This window comes from Uloborus diversus, chromosome 1 (genome assembly GCF_026930045.1).
Source record: "Uloborus diversus isolate 005 chromosome 1, Udiv.v.3.1, whole genome shotgun sequence".
Lineage (NCBI taxonomy): Eukaryota > Metazoa > Arthropoda > Arachnida > Araneae > Uloboridae > Uloborus > Uloborus diversus.
The window spans coordinates 264,754,182-264,778,846 of record NC_072731.1 but is presented as its reverse complement, the minus strand read 5'-3'; the positions used below and the strand labels follow the sequence as shown (position 1 = coordinate 264,778,846).

Below are 24,665 nucleotides of genomic sequence, written 5' to 3'. Positions count from 1 at the left end.
TGTGTACAGAAATTTTGTGGTCCGTCACTTTTTTACGGGTCCCCCCCTCCATATTTTTTACCCTCTATGTCCTTACATATATTTCACCCTTCATTTAAAAAATCTTGGATCCCTTCAGGCTCGAGCAAACAGGTGTCCTTACTCCCCTCCCCCTGTGCACGCCCCTGCGTAGCTGTCACGTGCAGGACAAAATATCTGCTTTTTCGTGGAATGACCCGCTGGACAATAAAGATCAACATGATCATAGGTGAATTTGTTAAGACCTACTCCATATTTTTTTTCTTTTTTAAGTGACAATTTAAAACTTTGTAACAAATAAGACCTGCCAAACATACCGCCCATTGACTTCCGCTTATAATGGGGTCGTTTCCAAAATTTTAACAGCATTTTTTTCTGAAAGAACATTTTTAAAAACATTCGATCTAACTATTTTTTAAATAATTTGTTTAAGTTTAATATTTTTAAAAAAAATGGTGCGTTTTCATTTTTTAAGCTTCTGCCGATGACATCACAAATGGTGAAATGCCATATTCACAGAGCAAATCAGTTAATTCGCATCTTTACTCACGTGTATTGGCAACGACAGGGTTGATAGCAAGCGTAGAGCGCAATTTTAATTCGCTTCTTGATCATCATGACGTAGAAACGCGGTACAAAGATGCGCCAAAGAGCAAAATTTGTGACGTCATCAAGACCACGCCTTGTTTGAAAAATCGGAAAGTTTAAAAAATTAATTAAAAAGATAACTGTCGGGAAAATGAAAGAATTTTCTGAGTCCATGTTATTTTTTTGCTTATTCTATCAATTTCAGTGACTAAAAGTACTACTTTTGACTGAAGGAAACAACCCCATTGATTTCACTTCATACGGAATGTGATTTTAATGTTCGACTAATGAAAAACGAAACATGATTCCGCGTTAAATGTATGTATACAACCCACTACTTACATAAAACAGTGATATGAAACGGATCGCCAGTCTTTTGGTCTTTCTAGAAAGTTGTAAACTCTTCCTTGGAATGTTGGTTTCACAAGTTTTCGGCCCTGCCGAAAAGCGTACACAGCTTCCCATGGAGTCCTGAAACATTGAAAATAAGACATCACATTTCATGATAACTTAATTACGTAGTTAATTATAATAATATATTTAAGTGGTTAATTAATATTAACGTGGTTAATTACGTTATCACGTTTACGTTATAAAAAAAATAGTCACAAAAACATTTACGTTACTTTATAATTGCGGTTCTACAATACAACCCAAATTCAAAATAATAGAATATCAGAACTGTTTGAACAAAACTTGTCCCTGAGTCGGAAAAAATGAACGCATGCAAATTAAAAAGACAAACTCGTTATTCATGAATAGGTAAATCAATTTAAACAACTTTTCAAGATAATTTCAAGATATTTTTTTAACAACTTATGGATTATTATCACATTGGAAAAATAGATAATTTTTTTTTTATATGGGTCAAAACATTAGAATAAACTATGCATTCATTCAATGTGAATTTTAAACAGTAGCGAAAACACTTAAAATACACCAGCCAGCTCAGTTATTCCATCCGAGGACTGCAGTTTCGTGCTTTTTAGCACCCCGGATTAGGAATCACATGAGCTGGAAGCGAAAAATCTCTTAAGGGAGCCAAGAGAGTCAAACAAACTGGTAGCTAATGCAGAATTAGCAAACCAGATGAGTGACCGCAGCAATGGTGCGGTTCAACTCAAAGATTGATGGCAAAGCAGATGGTGTATTTTAAGTATTTCTGCCTTAGCAATGGCTTTAGGGCGGGAACTTACTACTATGTAGCGAAAATATTTGCATACCAGTTACCTTATAATTTGTCACAAGTACGGAGCTCGGTGCCCAGATAATTTTACGCTCTTTTAAAAGCTTTTATTGCTTAAAATTTGTAGTCAAGGTGATAAACAGGAAAAAAATGAAGTTACATATTGTATCATTTCTTAAAGTTAGAAAAAAATTAATTTGAATTTTGACATCTTGAATTCAAATTATGTTTTTCGCAATCGTGTGTGTAGGCATGTGTGTTTGTGTCTGTGTGCTGGCATAAGTGTGTGGGTAGTTGTGTATATGAATGTGTGTGTGTGGGGGGGGGATATGTGTGTGTAGGCATATGTGTGTGTGCAGGCATGAATGTGTGGGTAGTTGTGTGTATGTGTTTGTGTGTGCAGTTGTGCATGTATGCGCGTGTGTGTAGGACATGGATGCAACCTGGAGACGGCTTTCGCTATAGGAGCAGCATCGTGAGGAGCCGGTCGACGGTGATGGTGCGGAGGGTAGCGGTGGGAAAATAAAATGATAGGAACGTCAAAAACAGTCAAATGAGAACAATAAGCAATCGTGATTACTCAAAAAAACTATCCAGCTCAATTCAAATGTACGTTTTACAATCTATGGTATGCAAGATTTTAAAGGAATATAGAAAGACTGACCAACTAAAAAGTAACCGAAGTAAACGAGGTAGAAAAATTGTAACTCCTGGCAGAGATGAACCCAAATTAAAGTAAATTGTCCAAAATAATCGTTGAACAATGCTTCTTACGTCCATAAGTGTTGGGCAGAGTGTATAGTTATCTTAGCCACGTCAACTACGCCTGGACGGTTGCATAAACTGCAGTTTTAATTGCGGATCTATGAAGTAAGACCAAAGATATACATGAAGCAGAAACGTGCACGACTCTCGAGCAAAGAGAAGCTCAAACAGGGGCAACAAGGTTGGAAAATGATTATGAATCTATTTTTGAAATATCCGTGAACAAGAAAAGGTGTTCGGGTTTAACGTTTCACAAGTAAAGCGTATGAGAAATCTTGTGTAAGATTTCTCTCCACTTTGACACCTCTTCTTGTTTTGTGAGTGCATGAGGGCTGCTGGAATTGGGAAGTTATATATCTTAAAATAAAACAATGAGTGACATTCGCTATTTATCAGTAACACCGCATTCTACTTCATCTGAGGCACAGCTAAATCGATTAGTTAGATTTTAAACAGAAAGAGGAATTTCGGTATTAAACTGGTAAGCAACTCTACCATACCAATCTCAATACGATCAAGAATTTGTTGGTACGGTCAAATCTAAAGAAAGCGGTTCAAGACCTGGTGCCCGTCAACAAAATTGAGCTCGTTGCCGCATTGAAGAGGGTATGGAAACTGTCAAAAATGTTAACAGGTGGTAGAATCTATGCGAGAAAGGATTAAAGCCAGCAAAAAATGATGCATTCTAGTATTGATATTGTTTCTTTTGAAAGTGTTTTTTCCCCCTTTAATTTGAATATTCTAATTTTTTGACTCAATGTAAATCATCACTATAAACTTTTGGATTTTTCTGTCTAAGATTATTTTTAATTGAGCATATTTGAAATGAAATGCACACTTTAAGGTCCAAGAAAGGTGTTACGTTCATTTAAATACCTAACTTGCACTTATATTTGGTAAGAATAAACTTTTTCCGAAAAGTGGGAAGTATTCTATTATTTTGAATTTGGGTTGTATACAAAACTATTTTATTTTTAGGTAGCCAACAGAGGATAATATAGCTTTTTCAACAGTTTTGAGTAATAAGATCCAGTTTTCAACTTCTGATCTGTGTTCTTTTGGATGGAGATCTTAACTAGGGTTTAATTTGAAGTAAAGCTTATATTACCTCCAAGAAAAATTACGCCAGTGCTTATTTTATGACAGGGTTTAATTTTCTGGGAAACGCGGTTAGTAAATATCTGGTTAATGGAGATGTGAGCTGGTCATTTCAAGAACTTTAATTTCGAAAACAAGAGCTATCAAAACGAATTCTTACACAGATATTTCATTCAGTCGTACATTTGAAGGGCAAATATTGAAAGAACGAAAATTGAACGACATTACTGAAAATGTAATGCCAGGTGGGATTTTGAAGGACGTATTGCTTTACTGTCTGACCATCTATTACATGGAAAGGCTAATATCCGGTTTATTGGCGGAAATGGACGTATCTATTAGTTTATAGGGATGTTAGTTTGTTTCTGATGTGCACTTTTGCTTCCATTATTTAGCCTTAGTTTTGTAAAAATGAAAATTAGCTCACAGCAACATATTTTAAATCTAAAGTATATTCGATCCATATTCTTACGGCAAAAATTGATTTATTTATTCACAACGAAGTTTAGAGCTTGCCGTTTTGCTTTTACGTTCCTAAACAAAATGAAAATATTTTCTTTTTTTGATGTTTCCATGGTAACTATTTTTGTTTCCCTTTATTTAATTTTTGAGAATGCAATAAATGAATAATGCACTAGTGACATTATAAAACGCGTGCATCAAAATCCCATCGTTACTTTCCCTTCTTCCCTGCTACATTCATTCAGATGGAATCGTCTTCACTTGGCAGACTGCCAAATTACATACAATCCGTGGTCAAACAGTAGTTATGTTAGGAATTTCATATTCCTTGAATATATGTACAGTGAACTCTTATACAAAGATACCTATCTTGCGCGAATTGGTTCTTACAAGTTTTTCCACGAGTAACGTATATCAAAGTTAACGCGAACTCTTTTCCCGCAACACGAGATATTCCTCAAAGCGTGAGTAATGTAATTGCTTCCTAATTGGTTATTAAGGCGATAAGGGGCTTTCAGATGAGTAAAAATTGATCAAAAACGAACGGTTTTTCATTTATTATATTTCTAAAAACTAGACCTTTAGCCGAATCATTTTTTTGAAAAAAAAAAAAGAATGAAATCGGTGGAAAACTGTTGAAGTTATGACACTTTGTGCAAGCCACGCCCCTTTTTTACTAAAAAGTTCATATAAAAAATGCATATAAAATGCATGAGCAAAAAATGTATATAATGTTTCAATACTAATACAATTTCAAAAGTTCACCACAATAAGTCATAAGACCTTATTTGTGGTGAATTTGTATTAAAAACTAAATCGTTTATTCAATAATGAAATTTGCAATAATAAAACAATAAATTTTGATTTTCTCAAAACCTAATTTTCGACATAATTACAAAATTCAAACTGCTCCTTGCAAACGAATTATTTAAAATTTGCTGAAAATTTTATGCAAAGTTATTTAAGTGTTTGTTAACATTTTTTGTGAAAAATTTTCTGTTTGATTAGTTTTGTGGAATATATTTGCTATATTTTATTGAAATACGAACACATTTTACCGAAAACGTCTAATTTTAGGCTTTTCTCCATTCCTTATCTTTAGCACAAAATTTTGAAAAAGTAATTCCAACATTCTATTTTCGGTTGTTTTATGTATCATATTTAGCTAGTATATTTTATAATTGATGAAATTTCATTCGCAAGAAGTAATATAACAAAAGAGTTATAAAATCTAAATTTTAATTACATTTTTTAAATAATTCAATGTAATTTTAAATTTGAGTTGGTATTAGCATCATGTAACTATTCTGAAAATTTCAAAAAATTCATTGAAAATTACTCAAAAAAAAAAAAAAAAAAAAAGCAAAACCCCGTATTGCCTTTAAAGGATTATATTCACTGCCCTTCTCCCAAAGAAAAAATACCAAAAATATTTGTTTTCATAATAAACTAGTCTGATGCACCAAAACCCAAAACAAATCTCCATGGGAAAAAAGTTAAATCTGTTTGCCACTTTTTTTCCTTCTTGACGAACTGCCCGGTGGGTGGTGCTGGGCAGCGATTGATATTTTTCGTCTTGGTTCAAAACAAAGATGAATATAAAATGCGCGAAAAGTTATTTTTTAGACTATGAACACACAGATTAAATCCGCGAACACGAACTCTTTGATAGTGTTTTAAGTATCGAAGCAGTGGACAAATTTGTTCATTCCTAGAAATTGCGCATAAAATAACGAAACGCTGTAATTAAAAAGTGGTAGTTATTAAAAAAAAAACTGAATTTTTTTTTTTTCACTTGGTAGAAATAATTATCGTTCAGCCATAAATTCTTCTGAATAAAAGGGAAAAAAAAATAAAATCGCTCATCGAATGATGAAATTTGCTATTCGCAACTCCAATAAACTATAGGAGGCGCTGCAGCCCCTGTCTAATGGCGAATGAAAAAGGTAAACAAATGCCGCAACTTATAACTGACTTTGACGCTTAGTGAATGGCAGTAATTTTTCATCGTGTTTGTGGGAAGCTTTTTTTTCTATTCTTCTAAAATTACATTACACCACAAACTTTCTGAAGGCTGTAATTTACCCCCAAAGAAAACACGTGGAATGGAATGTTTTACCTTTTTTTTAGTATTATTTATCACCGCAAGGTAGCGTATTCGAGCTCTGGAGTTGCGAATAGGATTGTTTTCATAGAAATCAATCTTTTTGAGCATTATATGATCAAAATTCCCAAATCCAACAAAAAGATGCAAAAATTGAAAATTTTTAGTTAATGATAAAATACGCACAGATTACCGATTTCAAAGCCTTTTGTGTAATTTTTTTCCCCAAATTAAAATTTAAACATTTTTGGGGCGATTAATACTTGAGTGAATACCACTCAGACGAACAGAGCAGAAAAAGTATTTTAACTTTCACTTACAGATTGAGCCTCTTTACGTTGTTCCGTATTTCCCGCTGTATGAAGAAACCGGCCATTGATTGCAATTTGCAGACAATTGCATTGCTAACGTCATCCACAGTCATTATTCGGTGATCCACATTTATTCGAGTTTTTACTCCGAAGCGGAAATAAGAGCACCGCCGCTTTCCACCGACGGCATATTTCTTGGAATCATTTTTAAAAAAAAGAAAAAATGAACTTTTATTTATACTAATGGCGCCATCTGTCGGTAATTAAGAGCTTAACGAACCAAGTTGTGTAATTTTTAAATGACATCATGATTTATAAAAGAAACTAGCTGCGTTGCGTCGCCCGGCTTTGCACGGTCTACCTCAAAAATAGAAGTTGTCAAGAGATGCGTGTTCAACAATCAGGCATGAACAAAATACAGTAAAATTTTGCGGTAGATTTAGGAAAGATAACCAAAAAGGAAACATTTCAAATTCTCCGGTTACAAGAAAAGGCTTTACAACAAAAGTCAGAATTTTATTTGTTCATATTCGAGCAAAAATTGGCAACATTTTTTCTCAATGATTTTCTTCACGCTAAAATTTTAATAAAAGCATTGTTACGGAAAGTTGAGACGGAGTACTGAATAATAATTTGAATGAAGGAAAGCCTTCGTAAAGTAGGGATTTTATGTCGAAATCTAAGTGTCATAAGTAATAGTTTTTAACTGATATCTCCACTAATTATCGGAGGATTATGTTAAACAACCAAACATAAAGACGGGAAAATTAGGAATCTATCGATACATGGTTCGATGGTCAGTTCATTGGCGTTCGGAAGAAGTATCTTGGACATACATAGATACATACGCTCAGTTTTTAATTATATAAGATTAGCTGCGTCGCCCAGCTTTGCACGGTCTACCTCGAAAATAAAAGTTATGTCAAGTGACGCCTGTTCAACCCTCAGGCTTGAACAAAAAAAAAAAGTAAAGTTCTGCAGCAGTTTGTGGAAAAACAACCAAAAAGTAAATATTTTAAATCCCCCGATTACAGGATGATTACCTTTTAAACAAAATCAAGAATTTTACTTCTTCATATTCGAGAAAGAAATCGGCAACATATCTTTCGTCTGAATGATTTTCTCATAGACTAATAATAAGAATAGACCGAGCTATGGCAACCCTTTGCTGCTCATGAACCAAACCATGTGACTAGTGGATATCCTAGCAACAGCGGGCGTTGCTCGGAGCAGACGATCAACGCCCGCGAGAAGTAAAATAAATAGAATTGATGGAACGTGGAATATTTATGGAGTCCGATTTGTAAATTTGTTATTCTAAGTTGTAAATATTTTGTTTATATAGTGAGTTTTTCGTTTAGATAGTATTGTGCATTTTCTTTAGTCAATTTCAATAACTCTCTAAGCAATGAGAGATGCAAGCGCCCAAATAGATTCGGCAAACGGTAAGATTTTTACCTACAATTTCAATTTAAGATTCCGATTAGTACATTTTTGCGTTAACGCAAAACGTTTACTCCATTGCCTTAACGCCAACGCTGACGTAGCAGTTCCAAATGAAATAAAAGTTACTGAAAACTGATCAAAAACTAATTACTAATGTCAGAATAATTCATAACTAAAAGAAAAACAGTTCAATCTCTGCACCTGGAAAACGATTATAATGAAAACACGTTACTTAAAATACATGTCGAGTGCCAAACTATAGATAATGTTGCCATCTAGCAACCATGCTCCAAAATTTTCGCCAAGCCTTCCACCAGTCACATGATGTATCCATGAACCAATTTTTTCATCAGCAATTCTGGGAAAGCTCGGTCTACTCTTATTATTAGTCTATGGATTTTCTTCATTGCTATAAATTTTAATAAAAGCATTGTTGCAGAAAGTTGAGATGAAGCACTGAAAAATGACTTAAATGGAGGAAAGCCTTCGAAAAATAGAGATTTCATGTCGAAATTTAAGTGTCCTAAGTGATAGTTTTTAATTGCTATCTCCGCTAATTATTATCGGAGGATTATGTTAAATAGCCAAACATTAAGACGGGAAGATGACGAATCCATCGATACCTGGTTCGATAGTCAGTTCACTCATTCGGGAGAAGAAGCTTGGACATACATAGATACGCTCAGTTTTTAATTTTATAAGATTGTCAACTTGTCAATTATTCATATACAGGAATGTCCCGAATGAAAATTTTTTTGGGAAAGGAAAATTCTCAATTTTCCGAATGGAGTTCTTAAGTTATGACGATATACGAGTATGTACACAAAAGTATGCCTAATGAAAAGTGACATTCAGGCATGTAAAAGTAGCAATATCGCAAATATGCCCCCAAAACTGCCGAATAAACAGATAAAATGCACCGAATAGGGGCAGGCTTTGAGCGGTCACGGTGCCCTCCCATCTGGCACCTCTTTTCATATAATACAAATATACTATTAACTGATAAATTATAATATGGAAATTTAATCTTAAAGGAGTCCAAGACACAAAAATCGTCAAATTTTGCAATTTTTTTATTTTTTGGAAAATTACTCCGTTTTCTTCTGTTTCAAAGGGTGTTTGAATATTGTTTCTATCTTAATTAGAACGAAAGACACAAATATTTTTGTTGCATGCACCTAAACTCTTAAAAGACAGGAACCGATAAAGATAATGAAATTTAGAGCATATCTTTTTCAAACAGATTACTTTAACTTTTATTCGGCGAATTTAAAAAAAAAAGCGTTTGTTTTAAAAAAATCATACTTTTTGCAGTAAAGTACTTTTGAATTTTTCTTCAAATATTTTTTATTGAATCAATACTTTAAAAATCGTCGAATAAAAATTAAAGTTTAGATATTTGTGCATAATTTTTTGAAAACAAATTGAAAATTGACCAAGAATATTTTGAGTTATAGCAATTTAAAGCAACCCCATTTTTTTTAAAAAAACAAATTAAATTGAAATAAAAATTCTTTTTTTAAATATTTATGTTATGATTTTCCTTATTACATAGATGGTAAATCAGTGCAAAAAATTTCAAAACTCTAAAGTATTTAATAAAAAATTTTTCAAAATGTGTCCCGGACCCCCTTAAAAATAAATGAAATTTAAGCAATGAATGCACGCCCGCATTTATCACGGACCCCCTTGTTACATTGCACCACAAGTTCTTTATTTACATGATTGAATAACAGAGTTGAAACTGAAGAAACTTTTCTGCGTTCAACAATTTAAGTAGAGAATTTTAACACTTAACCGACAGGTCATGTAAATTTGCGATTGCACACCAATATCTTAAGACAGTTAACTTGTAAAACGTTGTGAGAGATATCGTTTTCTTTATATTTTTTACTAATAATAAAGCCGTAAGTCTGGATCTCTGTGTCTGGACGTCTAGATCTCTGTGACGCGCACAGCGTCTAGACCGTTCGGCCGATTTTCATGAAATTTGGCACAAAGTTAGTTTGTAGCATAGGGGTGTGCACCTCGAAGCGATTTTTCAAAAATTCGATTTTGTTCTTTCTCTATTCCAATTTTAAGAACATTTACCAGAGAAAAATTATAACTTGGACGAGTAAATTAACAAGTTATCATAACGCGGAACCGTAACATGGGCAATACAATTGGCGAGAAATTCATCATACATTATTTGTAAACATACAGGCAAACCAAAAAACCTTTTAGTTTTCTACTTACGGGCAAAGAAAGCCGTGCGGGTACCATTAGTAATAGAATAAAACTAAAATGCTTTAAAAAAAATGTTCACTGAATTCTCCTAAAAAAAGCCCCGAAACTGAAAAGGAAGAGCATTTAGATCCGTGCCGTCGGTTAGGTGCTTTTTGCGAGACACAAGACTGATGAAACTGATTAGCAGCAGCGTACATAGATTTCGGTGTGCCCCCCCCCCCCCTTCTCCACAAGGTTTATATGAGCGTCCGTCACCAACAAGAAATATCCTCGCATAAATAATAGCCGATGATCGAGTAACCTGCGTGTTTCAAAATGAAACTCGTGCCACAGCATGATCATTTGATAATGTGATTTGGTAATGCTTAACATGCAGGGAAAGGCTTTATTGTGACAAGGCTGAACTCGATCCAGTCACTTAACTGTTTTACTCGTAAGACTCATTTTAGGGGAACGAAGAAAAAAAAAAAAAAAATTAGTCATTTTAGGGGAATGAAGAATCAAAAAAGTGGTTGAAAATTAACGCTATCTACTGGATTATCTTAATCCACTGGCGTCAGGGTTAAAATTTCAACTATCAAAATATCACTAAACAGACAATTGCTTCGTTCAAATGTCGTAGTTTTCACCCGTCATACCATGACGGGCGATTTTCTAGTTTTTATATAAGTTTAACGGTAGTGCTATTTTTCAGAGCGCGTGCCCTCGCATCACTGCTATGTACGCCACTGCTGATTAGCTAAGGCTATATAGGAGACAGATCAGAGAAGATGAAAATGTTTCGAATTCTTCCTCATAATTATTTTTTAGGTGTTCCTTCGCCAGCAAACAGGAAAGGAGGGCTCATGTGTTTATTTTTAAGCCATTTGTTTATCATTAAAAAAATTGAAAAAACAAAGAAATATACAAACAAAACATTAACTTCTGAAGAAATTTACGTTTCAGAAAGAGTGAATAACAAGCCAGGGAGAACATTAAAGACTTAATGCCATTACCTTAACAGTATTTCATTTCCATTTCTAAAAAAAGTAAAGCAAAGTTATAACTTTGCTTTACTTTTTTTAAAAACTTTTTTCGACTTTGCTTTATTTTTTTTAAAAAACTTTTTCTATTGTATTTATCTTCCATTCATTTCAAGCGTGCTTGACAATGGGGAGGAAAAAAAACAGGTTTTTTCTAATTCGATACATTTTAATTTATCGAACAGTAGAAAAAAAGTTAAAGATCACAGTGCACGAAAGCAAAAAGTAAGTACATCAATAAAATAAACAAATAAATATTTTTCCGAATCAAATTCTGCTCAATAACTTTCCGTCTAAAAGAATTTGAAAAGTGGAATATATTAAGTTTGAAAAAATCCTTTCCTTCCATAAGCTTGTCTCGCTGGAATGTATTCATTTTAAATTTTTTACTTTCTTTCACTTTCATTTAACTTAAAGATTTATTGCTTTAACTGCTTTACTTATTACTAGTGGTACCCGCACGGCTTTGCCCGTAGTAGAAAATTAAAGGTCTTTTCGTTCGCCTGTATATTTACAAATCATGCATGGTGAATTTCTCGCCAATTGACTTGCCCATGTTACGGTTCCACGTTATGATAATTTCGTAATTTACTCGTCCATCTTATGATAGTTTTGTTCTTAAAATTGGAATAGAAAAAGAACCACACCGAATTTTCGAAAAATCGCTTCGAGGTGCACACCCCCATGCTACAAACTAACTTGGTGCCAAATTTCATAAAAATCGGCCGAACGGTCTAGGCGCAATGCGTGTCACAGTGGTCCTGACAGACAAAAGGACATTCAGCTTTATTATTAGTAAAGATAAAGATTTTATTCTTATTATCATTTTATTAATTTTTTTATTACTTTATTCACTTATTGTTTTAACATTTGAATTTATTTTATTAATTTTTCGTTAGTTAGCAAATTGCATTTCTGATACATAGACTGAAAATGCAATGATACCCTACAAACGCGCAAAGTAAAACTGAATGAGAAAGGAACAATCAACGTAAACTACACATTTTCCCTTCTTTAAAACCTGCTTCAGCAGGTATCCAAGAATGAAAAAAATAAAAAATCGTTAAGCTATTCTTAGAAACTATACGGCAATTGGTTTTCCCTGCCGGCACTCTAATGCATAAAGAAAACATCGTCACCGCGGTCGCTGCCAAATCAGTCGCGAGCCGTTTTCATTTGTTTTTCCTTTTCAAATGATTTCTGAGCAGGTATCGGAAGCAACTTACCTATGCTCACCGAGCCCACTGTTCCACCAAAGGTGTAGTTTTTAAAACTTAAATAAGGGGTGCCCATTCCCCCCCAAGTTTAATGGCGCAAATCTCCCTCCCCCCAAAAATCAATCCTCTTTTCTTTTTTTATTTACATTTTAGCGCTTCTTTTTCGTTTTGTTTACTTTTTAAAAATATTTTTATTTATTTATTTTTAATTGTTATTTTATTAGAAAAGTTCTGTGCTACGCCAATGACATAAACGCACACAAACTAAATAAATGAAATAATATGAATAAAATAAAAGAAACAAATAATTTGAATTTTGACATCCTGAATTCAAATTATGTTTTTCGCAATCACGAGTGTGTGTATGTAGGCGTGTGTATTTGTGTGTGGGGGGTATGTGTGTGTGTGTGTGTGTAGGCATGTGTGTTTGTGTCTCTCTGCAGGCATGAATGCGTGGGTAGTTGTGTATGTGTGCGTATGTTTTTGTGTGTGTATGTGTAGGTGTCTTTATGTGTGTGTGTGTGTGTGTGCGTGTGCAGTTGTGTATTTATGCGCGTGTGTGTAGGACATGGATGCAACCTGGAGACGGCTTTGGCTATAGGAGCAGCATCGTGAGGAGCCGGTCGACGGTGATGGTGCGGAGGGTGGCGGTGGTGGGAAAATAAAATGATAGCACGCCAAAAACAGTCAAATGAAAGCAATAAGCAATCGTGATTGCTCAAAGAAAAGAAAAAATAATTTGAATTTTGACATCTTGAATTCAAATTATGTTTTTCGCAATCACGAGTGTGTGTATGTACGCGTGTGTGTTTGTGTGTGGGGGGGGGGTATGTGTATGCATGTGTCTTTGTGTCTGTGTGCGGGCATGAATGTGTGGGTAGTTGTGTGTATGTGTGTGTATGTTTTTGTGCGTGTATGTGTAGGTGTCTGTATGTATGCGTGTGTGTATGTGTGTGTGTAGGTAGGTGTAGGTGTATGTGTGTGTGTGTAGGTGTAGGTGTATGTGTGTGTGTAGATGTGTATGTGTGTGTGTAGATGTGTATGTGTGTAGTTGTGTATGTATGCGCGTGGCGCGTGTGTGTGTAGGACATGGATGCAACCTGGAGACGGCTTTGGCTATAGTAGCAGCATCGTGAGAGCCGGTCGACGGTGTTGGTGCGGAGGGTGGCGGTGGGGAAAATAAAATGATAGCACGCCAAAAACAGTCAAATGAAAGCAATAAGCAATCGTGATTGCTCAATACATAAATTTAAATAAAACAATTAAAAAATCCCCCCCCCCCCAAATTTGATCTTGGCGGTATTTTAGTCAAGTAACTATTGCAATTTCTTTATTAAAAATAATTTCTGCCAACCAATTATGTTTCTGCTTAGTAATTTTTCTTCATTCTTACGATGTGTATTTTATAAATAAAAAGTCTAAATCTTTTAGCTCGAAACAGTAAAGTTTCCGTATTTCTCTTGTTTGTTTTGAAACGACGCAGTTTTCCAGGTCATACTCGTGAAAGTGTGAAATATGTTTTATGCTCTCGGAAGCAAGGTAACAGGTGACGAGACGTACTTGGCTCCTTGCCGGGAGTTGTAGCTTTGGGAAGTAAACTGATACTGCAAAAACTCAAACGTGCTGTTGTGAAGACTTAGATTTTCAAATTTTCTAATTTATAAATAGTTAACAATAGTGAAACTAAAATCTTTCGATGTTCTTAAAAAATTTAAAATATGCACATGGGTATTGTCGTTCCAATTTTACTTCCTTTTACAAAAAAGGAAGTATTGTATTCGCGAAAAAAATTTCACTCAAAAATCGGGCTCAATTTAAATTTTGCTCACCCCCGAATGAATGTTGAATTTTTTTTTTCGACTCGACCACACGTGGATAAGTGCCCAAGAACGTATAGACACGCGAAATATCCATTTTATGATTCCCGAGTTAATTACAACGAGTTTTCTCGTGACGGCTGTAAGTACGTATGTGCATATGTATGTCGCATGACGGTATGTCATAGAAAGTTGAAATTTGGTTCATAGACTCCTAGTGGGGTCTAGTTGTGCACCTCCCCTTTTGGTTGCATTCGGGTGTTTGTATCGGGGTCTTTCGCCCCTTTTCTTTGCGGGGGGGGGGGAATCATTGTGAATTTCGATGTGAACTCATTTGGTATTATAATTTGGCGGACACTTAGCGATATACCGCCAGTCTTTTGGTCGCCAAGTATTAACACCCGAAATATCCATTTTGAAATTCCCCGAGTTAATTACAACGAATTTTCTCGTGACGTCCGTATGTATGTATGTATGTGCGGATGGGCGTAACTCAAGAACGGTATGTCCTAGAAATTGAAATTCTGTATTTAGACGCCTAGTGGGATCTAGTTGTGCACCTCCTCTCTTGGTTGCATTCGGGTGTTTCTAAAGGGGCCTTTTCCCCCTTTTTGGGGAGAATTTATTGTTAATTTCGATGTAAACTCAAATGGTGTATAATTTGGTGGAAACTTGGCGATATATAGCTAGTCTTTTGGTCGCCAAGTTGGCGACAAATTTTGCGATTTTTTGACATCATTGTTAATTTCGATTTAAACTCAAGTGGTGTTATGATTTGGCGGACACTTGCGAATATATCGCCAGTCTTTTGCTCGCCAAGTTTTGTCGCCAATTTGGCGACAAATTTTGCGATTTTTTTTTTTTAAATCTGGTTTCAATTTGGCGACTGTTGTTGATCTTTAGAGAGTAAACTATTGAATCACATTAAAATTACCAATAATGGGAAAATGACATTAAATTAGAGTAAAAGGAAGTCATGTGAGGCACACATCAGCTCGTTTCTTTAAAAATTTGATCAGTAACGTTTGCTGAATTACAATAGTTCAACCAAATATTTAATACCAGTGAGCGTTCAAATTATAGCCAAGTAGTATTTATTACACAAAATAAAGTGCAAAAACTCTTCATGCAGTAGAAAAAATACCCAATTGGCAGAATAAATGGAAAGGATAAGTTTCCTCTAACTTAGTCATGTGGCGGGAACTCTTCACATAGCAGAGGAAAAACTGAATTGGCACAATGAAAATGATTAGTTTCGTTTTACGACGTAATAAACGAAACGTCGCATAGCCTTAAGTTAAAGATTATAAACATAAGGCGTTGCCACTGAAGAGTTACTTGTTACAAAATTGTTATTTGTTACTAAGTTCACTACTGAGATGTTATTTGTTACTTAAATTAGAGTGGGAAAAGTTCACGCAGCAGTGAAAACACTGAATCAATGCAAGAAATGAAAATTATTAGTTTCGTTACACGAGGCGTTACATGTGATATCCAATGACGTGAAGGTCAAGATTACGAAAGTCTTGCCTACTGAAACGTTATTTGCCACAAAATTAGTTACGAAATCATTATTTGTTGCTTAACACAGAACTGTTCTTTGTCACTAAATTGTTGTGTTACTAAATTTTTCCATTAAAGTGTTACTTGTTACTAATGCAGTTTTAGATAAAACTCTTCACGCAGTAGTGAAAACACTGAATCAATACAAGAAATTAAAATTATTAGTTTCGTTACACGAGGCGTTACATGTGACATCCAATGACGTGAAGGTCAAGAATACAAACGACTTGGCTACTGAAACGTTATTTACCACAAAATTAGTTACGAAATCGTTATTTGTTGCTGATCCACAGAACTGTTCTTTGCCACAAAATTTGTTACTAAATTGTTATTTGTTAGTAATGCAGTTTTAGATAAAACTCATTACGCAGTAGTAAAAACACTGAATTAATACAAGTAATGAAAACTTATTTTCGTTACACGAGGCGCTTTATGTGACATCCAATGACGTTGAAGGTCAAGATTACAAACGACTTGGCTGTTGAAACGTTATTTGCCACAAAATTAGTTACGAAATAGTTATTTGTTGCTGAACACAGAACTTTTCTTTGGCACAAAATTTGATACTAAATTTTTCATTAAAGTGTTACTTTTACAAATGCAGTTTTAGATAAAATTCTTCACGCAGTAGAGAAAACCCTGAATCAACAACAAATGGAAACGATTAGTTTCGTTACACGAGGTGCTACATGTGACATCCAATGACGTTGAAGGTCAAGATTACAAACGACTTGGCTACTGAATCGTTATTTGCCACAAAATTAGTTACGAAATCGTTATTTGTTGCTGAACACAGAACTGTTCTTTGCCAGAAAATTTGTAACTGTTATGTGTTACTACATTTTTCATTAAAGGTTAACTTGTTGCAAATGCAGTTTTAGATAAAACTCTTCACGCAGTAGAGAAAACCCTGAATCAACACAACAAATGGAAATGATTAGTTTCGTTACACGAGGCGTTACATGTGACATCCAATGACGTGAAGGTCAAAATTGGCTACTGAACGTTATTTGCCACAAAATTTAGTTACGGAATCGTTATTTGTTGCTTAATACAGAACTGTTCTTTGACACTAAATGTTACTAAATTGTTATTTGTTACTAAATTTTCCATTAAATTATTTGTTACTAATGCAGTATTATCTAAAACTCTTCACGCAGTAGATAAAACCCTGAATCAACACAACAAATGGAAATTATTAGTTTCGTTTTACGAGGCCATAAAAGGGGCATCCAATTGCTTTAAGGTCAAGATTATAAACACAAGGCATTGCCACTGAAGTGAACACAGCTGATTAAACGATCTTAAACAAAGAACTCAGACATGCAAGACGACGTAACAATTCAAGTGAAGATGAAGACAAAGCATGGGACTGACAAATGAAAGAAGCTACCCAAACAATTTTTTTTCTTAAATTTAAACCTTATCAATCCGGTTGTGACCGGACGTAAAAAGTCACGCGCAATGGACCCTGAAATGTGTGAAAACGTTTACAAACTTCCGAACCACCTGTTATGAGAATCAATAAGAAATGGAATGGCACTGGAATTCTTTTGGATCACCTGCGTGACTCTTGAACGTGCCAGTTGACAAGGTGAATGTGGAAAGTTATGTTTATTTTTCGCGTAAGACGTTCGATTTCGATACGTTAGGTTAAACAATGCGTTCAATAAATGTGAACTACAAAGCGTGGACAAGTTATTTATATTATTTTTGCCGATAGTGGTGGAAAAAAGCCTTTAAATGATGCATTACTTATGAAGTTTGAAGAGAAATTAAACATTTATGGAGTACTCTCTCTCACTTGGGGGGGGGGGGGGGGGGTGACGAGCTGATGTGTGCATCACATGACTTCCTTTTACTCCAGTTTAATGTCATTTCCAGATTATTGATATTTTTAATCTGATTCAATAGTTTACTCTCTAAATATCACCAGTAGACAAATTGAAACCAGATTTAAAAAACAATCGCCAAATTTGTCGCCAAGTTGGTGACAAAACTTGGCAACCAAAAAACTGGCGATATATCGCCAAGTGCCTGACAAATTATAACACCACTTGAGTTACATCGAAATTAACAATGATTTCCCCCAAAAAAGGGACAAAAGACCCCTATAGAAACACTCGAATGCAACCAAAAATAGAGGTGCACAACTAGTCCCCACTAGGAGTCTAAGTACCAATTTTCAACTTTCTAGGACTTGCCGTTCTTGAGTTATGCGACATACATACGCACATACATACGTACTTACATACAGACGTCACGAGAAAACTCCTTGTAATTAACTCGGGAATCGTCAAATGGGATATTTCGCGTGTCTATACGTTCTTAGGCACTTATCCACGTGTGGTCGAGTCGAAAAAAAAACTCGACATTCATTCGGGGGTGAGTAAAATGGGAATTATGGTTGATTTTTGAGTGAAAATTTTTTCGCGAATACAATACTTACTTTTTTGTAAAAGAAGTAAAAAAAGCATGCTTGAGGGAAAAAAATGTTTAGAGTCTAAAATTTTATTATTAAAACTAAAGTTCTTCAAATTATTACACCTTTTATGTTTTTTTAGCTTCATAGTTTTACTCATTTCGTATGCGATTGGTTTTATTATTACTTTCTTCTGATGAAGATTCGAGTATTTCCTGTAACTCTTAATGCTAACTATTTTTAATTAATTTTTAACCATTCACACAAAACAAATTTTAGTAAAAAATAAATTCCAATTTTATATTTTACTTTACACATTCTTGGTCAAGTTGGGCAGAAAAATACCTTCGAATAAGATTAAATTTCCCCATAGGTATTCATGTAATTTAACCTTATTATTTTAATGCTCAAAAAAAAAAAAAAAAAAAAAATGAAAATCTTCAATCGAAAAAAGGAATTATTGGAGCGAAGATGGTGAGGATACATTGAGCAGAAAAAAAAGTTTTGCTGTAAACCTTGAAACTGTCATGGAATTGCAAAAGGATTCAGAGGGGTCGTAAACGGGGTGACACAGCTTTTCTTATTTCGGAAGTTTACTTTAGTGAATTATTTCATTAATATTTCTTTTATATTTAGTGTAATATTTTGTTTAAACTAAACTACTTTTGCGCTTTTTAATATAATTGAATAGTCTCTTTAATCCTATGTCATTTGCTTTAAAGTAAGTTATGAATCCCGACTGTCCAAATGTCTGTTAGAACTGCAGGTTATAAGAACATCTTCGAAGTTTAGAATAGAAATTATAAAATCCTTAATTTTCAGAAAGTTTGATTACAACCAGAGACAATAACTTTAATCAATTTTTAAAATTCCTGTTAATATTGCATTATGTTGGTAGTAGTTACTTTTTTTCTTCAAGTGTCAGTAGAAGATAGCCGTTAAAATTAAGTCTAAAAACATACGTCGTAAAAACGCGAGTTTTATCCTCCTTAGAAATGCGAGAACGTCATTAGTTTCAGAACAATGTAAATGTCAAGAAGATAATGAAAAATAAGGAACCTTCGCAGAAGATCTATTATTAAAAGAACCTCATAATTTAGAATCTCTAGTGACAAGACATTTACCGGAACTAATTATTTTTTACAATGTAGAGTTTAGGTGTTGATGGAAAAATTTATTGATCTAAAGATTTCTAAGATTGAAAATAAAACAACGAGTCTAAAGAAACGGTATTTAGTCAGACCATACTATATGTTAGGCGGCCATATGTTAAAACAGTTAGTTCAAGCGTATGACTAACTACCCGTACAATCAAAATTAAACAGTAACATGACTTCGGCAGTCTTAGATCAGAGACTTATTTTTGTTTAAGTTATGGCCTCCGAACCAAAAAAATGTTCTCAGGTTTAGTCAACCGCGTCAAGTCTTTACGCTACATAGACCAATTCACAAAGTATCACATAAAAAAACTAGTTTATATGTATATCACATGACTTCCTTTTACCCCAGTTTAATGTCATTTCTCCATTACTGGCAATTTTAACGTGATTCAATAGTTTACTCTCTATTTATCACCAACAGAGGCTAAATTAAAATCAAATTTAAAAAAAATGAAAAAAAAAAAATCGCCAAATCTGTCTAAGTTGGCGACCAAAAGACTAGCGATGTATCGCCAAGTGTCCGCCAAATTATAACACCACTTGAGTTTACATCGAAACTAACAATAATTTCCCCCAAAAAGGGGCAAAAGAAAGGCTTTAGAAACACCCAAATGCAACCAAAAGGGGAGGTGCACAACTAGACCCCACTAGGAGTCTACGTACCAAATTTCAACTTTCTGGGATATACCGTTCTTAAGTTATGCGACATACATACGCACATACAGACTTCACGAGAAAACTCATTGTAATTAATTCAGGAATCGTCAAAATAGCTATTTCGCGTGTCCATACGTCCTTAGGCTCTTATCCATGGGGAGGGGGGGGGGGGTCGAGTCGGAAAATACTCAACATTCATTCGGGAGTGAGCAAAATGGAAATTGCGGTCGATTTTTGGGTGAAATTTTTTTTTCGAATACAATACTTCCTTTTTTGTAAAAAGTAATACAGGATGCTGGGAAAGTGCATGTGTTTACATGAGCATTTGTGTATTGGTATGTGTATTGATTCAAGCTTAAACTAACGTATAATATCTGCCGCGTATCGAACAACAATTTCTGGCATACTCAAAATATAAAATAATTCATTACGATTCAGCAATGAGGAGTTTTTAGCAAATGAGGTTTGTTTGGTTTTTACAGACTTCATACCGCAATGTATTAGCATTGTGTAAACTTGAAAAGCAAGACAGCATTGAGGATTTTCTGTGCGAAAATAAGAGAAAATCTGCTGGAAAATTGTTTGCGAAAATTTTCACACACACGACTACCGGTTTACCTCTCTTTACAAAAATGTTTCCAAAGCGACAAATTTCAATACAAATCCTTTCCGTCTTTCGAAACTCTTTTAGAATGAGTAATTACGAGAACGAGAACTTAATTGAAGACAAAACGAGCTTCGGGCAAGGAAGTCAAGCGAGTGAAAACTATTTTCAGTATCGAATGCAGACACGTGCAAGCGTTTTGCGGAATCACGTGTGAATAATTATTTTTCCACGTGAAGCGTTTTAGAGATTTTCGGAAACACTTTTGGCATCCAAGTATCAATTTTAGAACAAAATAGAGCGTACCGTTTGACCATCGATTACATGGAATCTGGATATCCATTACTTATATCCGGTTTAAAGGCGGAAATGGACGTATCTATTAGTTTATAGGGGCGTTAGTTGATTTGTTTCAGATGTGCACGTTTGCCTCTATTATTTATCCTTAGTTTTGTAAAAATGAAAATTTGCTCACTGCAACATTTTTTAAATCTAAAGTATATTCGAACGATATTTTCACGGCAAAAATTGATTTATTTATTCACAACAAAGCATTGAGCTTACCATTTTGCTTTTACGTTCCTGAACGAAATGAAAATTTTTTTTTTCTTTTTGCTGTTTCCATGGTAACTATTTTTGCTTCCCCGTATTTTATTTTTGAGAATGCAATAAATGAATAAGACACTAGTGACACTATAAAACGTGTGTATCAATATCCCATCGCTATTTTCCCCTACCTCCTGCTAGATTCATTCAGATGGAATCATCTTTACTTGGCAGATTGCCAAATTACATACAATCCGTGGTCAAACAGTAGTAGGGACCATTTATGACTTGATTACAGCGGCTAAAAAAAAATATCCAATTAGTGAATCTTGTGTAAGTTGATCACTTGTGGTGCACTACTTTAGCGGTCAATTTAAACAGGTGGTCAACTTAGAGGTTGAATTATATGCTATAGATCTAATTCCGTGCCTGAAAATAGCTGTCAACTAACACAGATGGTCAACTTTACACTGCTCACTATTGTAGTACTCTTGCCTGTATATGAAATTTTAAAATATAGCACACGTTTAAAGTAGAAGTTTTTCCACTTGGAGAATTAAAATGATAATCGAGACTCTAATACCTCAAATTGAATTATTTATTTTAAACCGATATCCCAAACAGTAAGCAGCATTAAATGGTTCATGAAATATTGTTTTTTATGTTTACATTTTTACCGATTTCGAAAAAAGGGAGTGATCAATTTATATCGGTTTTGTTTTCTTGTCAATCCGTCACTTCTTAGTGGACGAACATATTTTTTTGTTGATTATTTTAATCGATACAGGTTTGCTTAACCTGGTCCCGCAATTTCGTTTGATCATATTTGATTTTCACAAAAAAGAAAAAAAAAAAAGCTTGTGACGCACAATTGGTAATTTTGATGCAAATCAGAACGCTTACTTTGAATTTTCTTATAACAAACTATGTTAAAAAATAAAATTACAAATTTACGGAGACCTCTAGATGCGCGTTTTTGGGGGGAAACAAGAAATTCCATTAAGATAACCTCCAAAAGCTAATTTTGTCGGAAGTTATTAACAACAATCCGTTCATTTGATGAGTCGGTCAGTATTATAGACATCTATCGTCCGGCATTTACATCTACCGCCGTAGATATAAATCCTATCAACGTATGAAATAGAATTCAAAGTAAATAAATTCTAACTTCTGATTTAGAGCACAGTATCATAGCATTTCAATCTAATGAGATGTTGCTACATCAAAAAATTTATGTGATAAAATATCTAAACTTTTTAAGGCCTCTAGAATCCTAATTTCTGCTGTGCTTATTAACTAAAGATCAAGACAAACCAATCGTCACTTGCCGGCGACTAAATAAAAAAAGTGGCGACTGAAATTGCTAGTATAATTTGCCACCCGGTCGCAGCTTTCACAAACCCCTTCGAGGTTATCAGTTAACTTTAATGCCACTAATTACATATTAGCCTTAAACTGATAAATTTTGTGTCGGAGTAGCAGTTTAAAAACTAATTTCTTGTTTAGTTGCGTTTTTGAGTTACAAAAAAGAGTGGTGACTTATGAATTTGTTTCTTCTCGCAACCGGAGATGAAACTCCCTATCTTGACCTTTAATATTGACAAGAAAATAAAATATAAGAAGAATTTAAATAAAGCACATTATATAGAAGATAAATAAAAGTTACCTAATTCTAAATTATATTTATATTTTAATTTTATTTTACATTTTCAATGGTCAGACAGATGTTAACATAAGTTATAAACAGTAGAACCAAGAACAAGACGGAAGTGAAGTAATTGCTGGATGAGAGATCTGGCAATACTTCAGTTTTCTTTGTTTACAACTGTTTAGTTCCTTGTAACATTCGCTTAGTCTGGCCAATCTTTATCTTTACTAACTATAAAGCTGAAAGTTTGTCTGGATCTCTGTGAGGCGCATAGCACCTAGACCGTTCGGCCGATTTTCATGAAATTTGGTACAAAGATAGTTTGTAGCAGGGGGTGTGCACCTCGAAGCGATTTTTCGAAAATTCGATTTTATTCTTTTTCAATTTTAAGAACATTTTCCGGAGCAAAATTATAAGATGGACGAGTAAATTACGAAATTATCGTGACGTGGAATCGTAACATAGCAGAGCGAATGAACATAGCCAATTGGCAAGAAATTCATCATCCATTATTTGTAAATATGCAGGCGAACCATACGACCTTTTAATTTCCTACTACGGGCAAAGCCGTGCGGGTACCACTAGTTGTAAATAAAATAATGAAACCATTTTAGAATGTTTATCACATCGATTTTGTTTCACGTGGAAAAATTCCATCAAGTTTTGAAATGATATGAAACTGCGTTCTGAAATTATTCTAAACTGGTTTGTTGCACTTAAAGATAATTTCAGAACTCTAACTTCTGATTTGCCTATCTCCAAGAGAAATAAATAAAATAATTAAACACTAATTTAAATTCTCACTTTCAAGCCACAATATAGATAACACCGAAAAACGATAAAAAATCTCATCCAAACTCACCATTCCCGTTTAAGTTTCGAATCTTCGCGCAGGGAGAGACGAAAATACTTGAGGTACATCGAAGAGAACAATGAACCGCGGAGTGTGACCAGCGAGGAGAACGACGACGAAAAGAGACTATCTTCGTCGCCCCGGGGTCAATTATTCACCAAGTCATTAAAAGACAGTAACTAGTTTGGCTCGTCGCCGCCGGAGCACTTTCTCCGAGACAATTCGCCCGCGACGGAAGGGGAATAGGAGGAAATGTGAGGATTGATTGATTGTGTGGTTTGTGCTGTCTGTGATAAATATGCTTATTAATCGGGAAACGGGTATTGTTGGGAAGTTGAAGACAAAAGGCGGGTGGATGTGAAGGCTTTCTTCCTTGTTTCCTTTTAGGGAACCGTTCAGTAATTACGTAAGGGTCCCGAGGGGGAGGGGGTTGGAAAAATTTCTACATACCCTTACTGGGCGGAGGGGGGGGGGGTTCAGACTAGAGATGAGACGGGCTCGGGCTCTAGAACCTAAAATAGGTTTCGGGCTCAAGCACAGATATTCAATCGCCAATCTCCATACAAATTCAAAGCAAAGAAACATTTTCCTACTGGGAGAAAATGAAAGGAACATTTAAATCAGTTCAATTAATGTCAAACTTATACCCCCCTCCCCCAAAATAAATTAACGCTTATTTATAGTGTTTCTTTGCGATTACTATTGCAATATGTCATACAGTAATGTATTTGAAGTGGAGCATTTTAAGAAAATTTAGAAACTTCTGTTAATGAAGAACATTTGACGAAACATTTTTCATTAACAAAGAGATCATGTCAGACTGGAGAAGGCTCAGTTTTTGATACAAGAAAGTTTCCTTCGGGCTCGGGCGGGCTCGGATTTTGGTCCGAGACAATATTACTCGGGCTCGGCTACAAATTTTCGGGCTCGGGCGGGCCCGGGCTCTCAA

At 34.7% G+C, this 24,665-nt stretch overlaps 1 protein-coding gene across 1 annotated transcript in view; it reads right to left on the bottom strand.

The window, feature by feature from the left end:
- The window catches only part of LOC129227401 (potassium voltage-gated channel subfamily KQT member 1-like), a 144,403-nt gene that overhangs the window by 48,720 nt on the left and 71,018 nt on the right, over window positions 1–24,665 (bottom strand). The window contains exon 2 of the mRNA XM_054861955.1: window positions 949–1,077. Coding sequence (XP_054717930.1) covers window positions 949–1,077 — 129 coding nt within the window. The remainder of the gene's footprint in view (window positions 1–948; window positions 1,078–24,665) is intronic.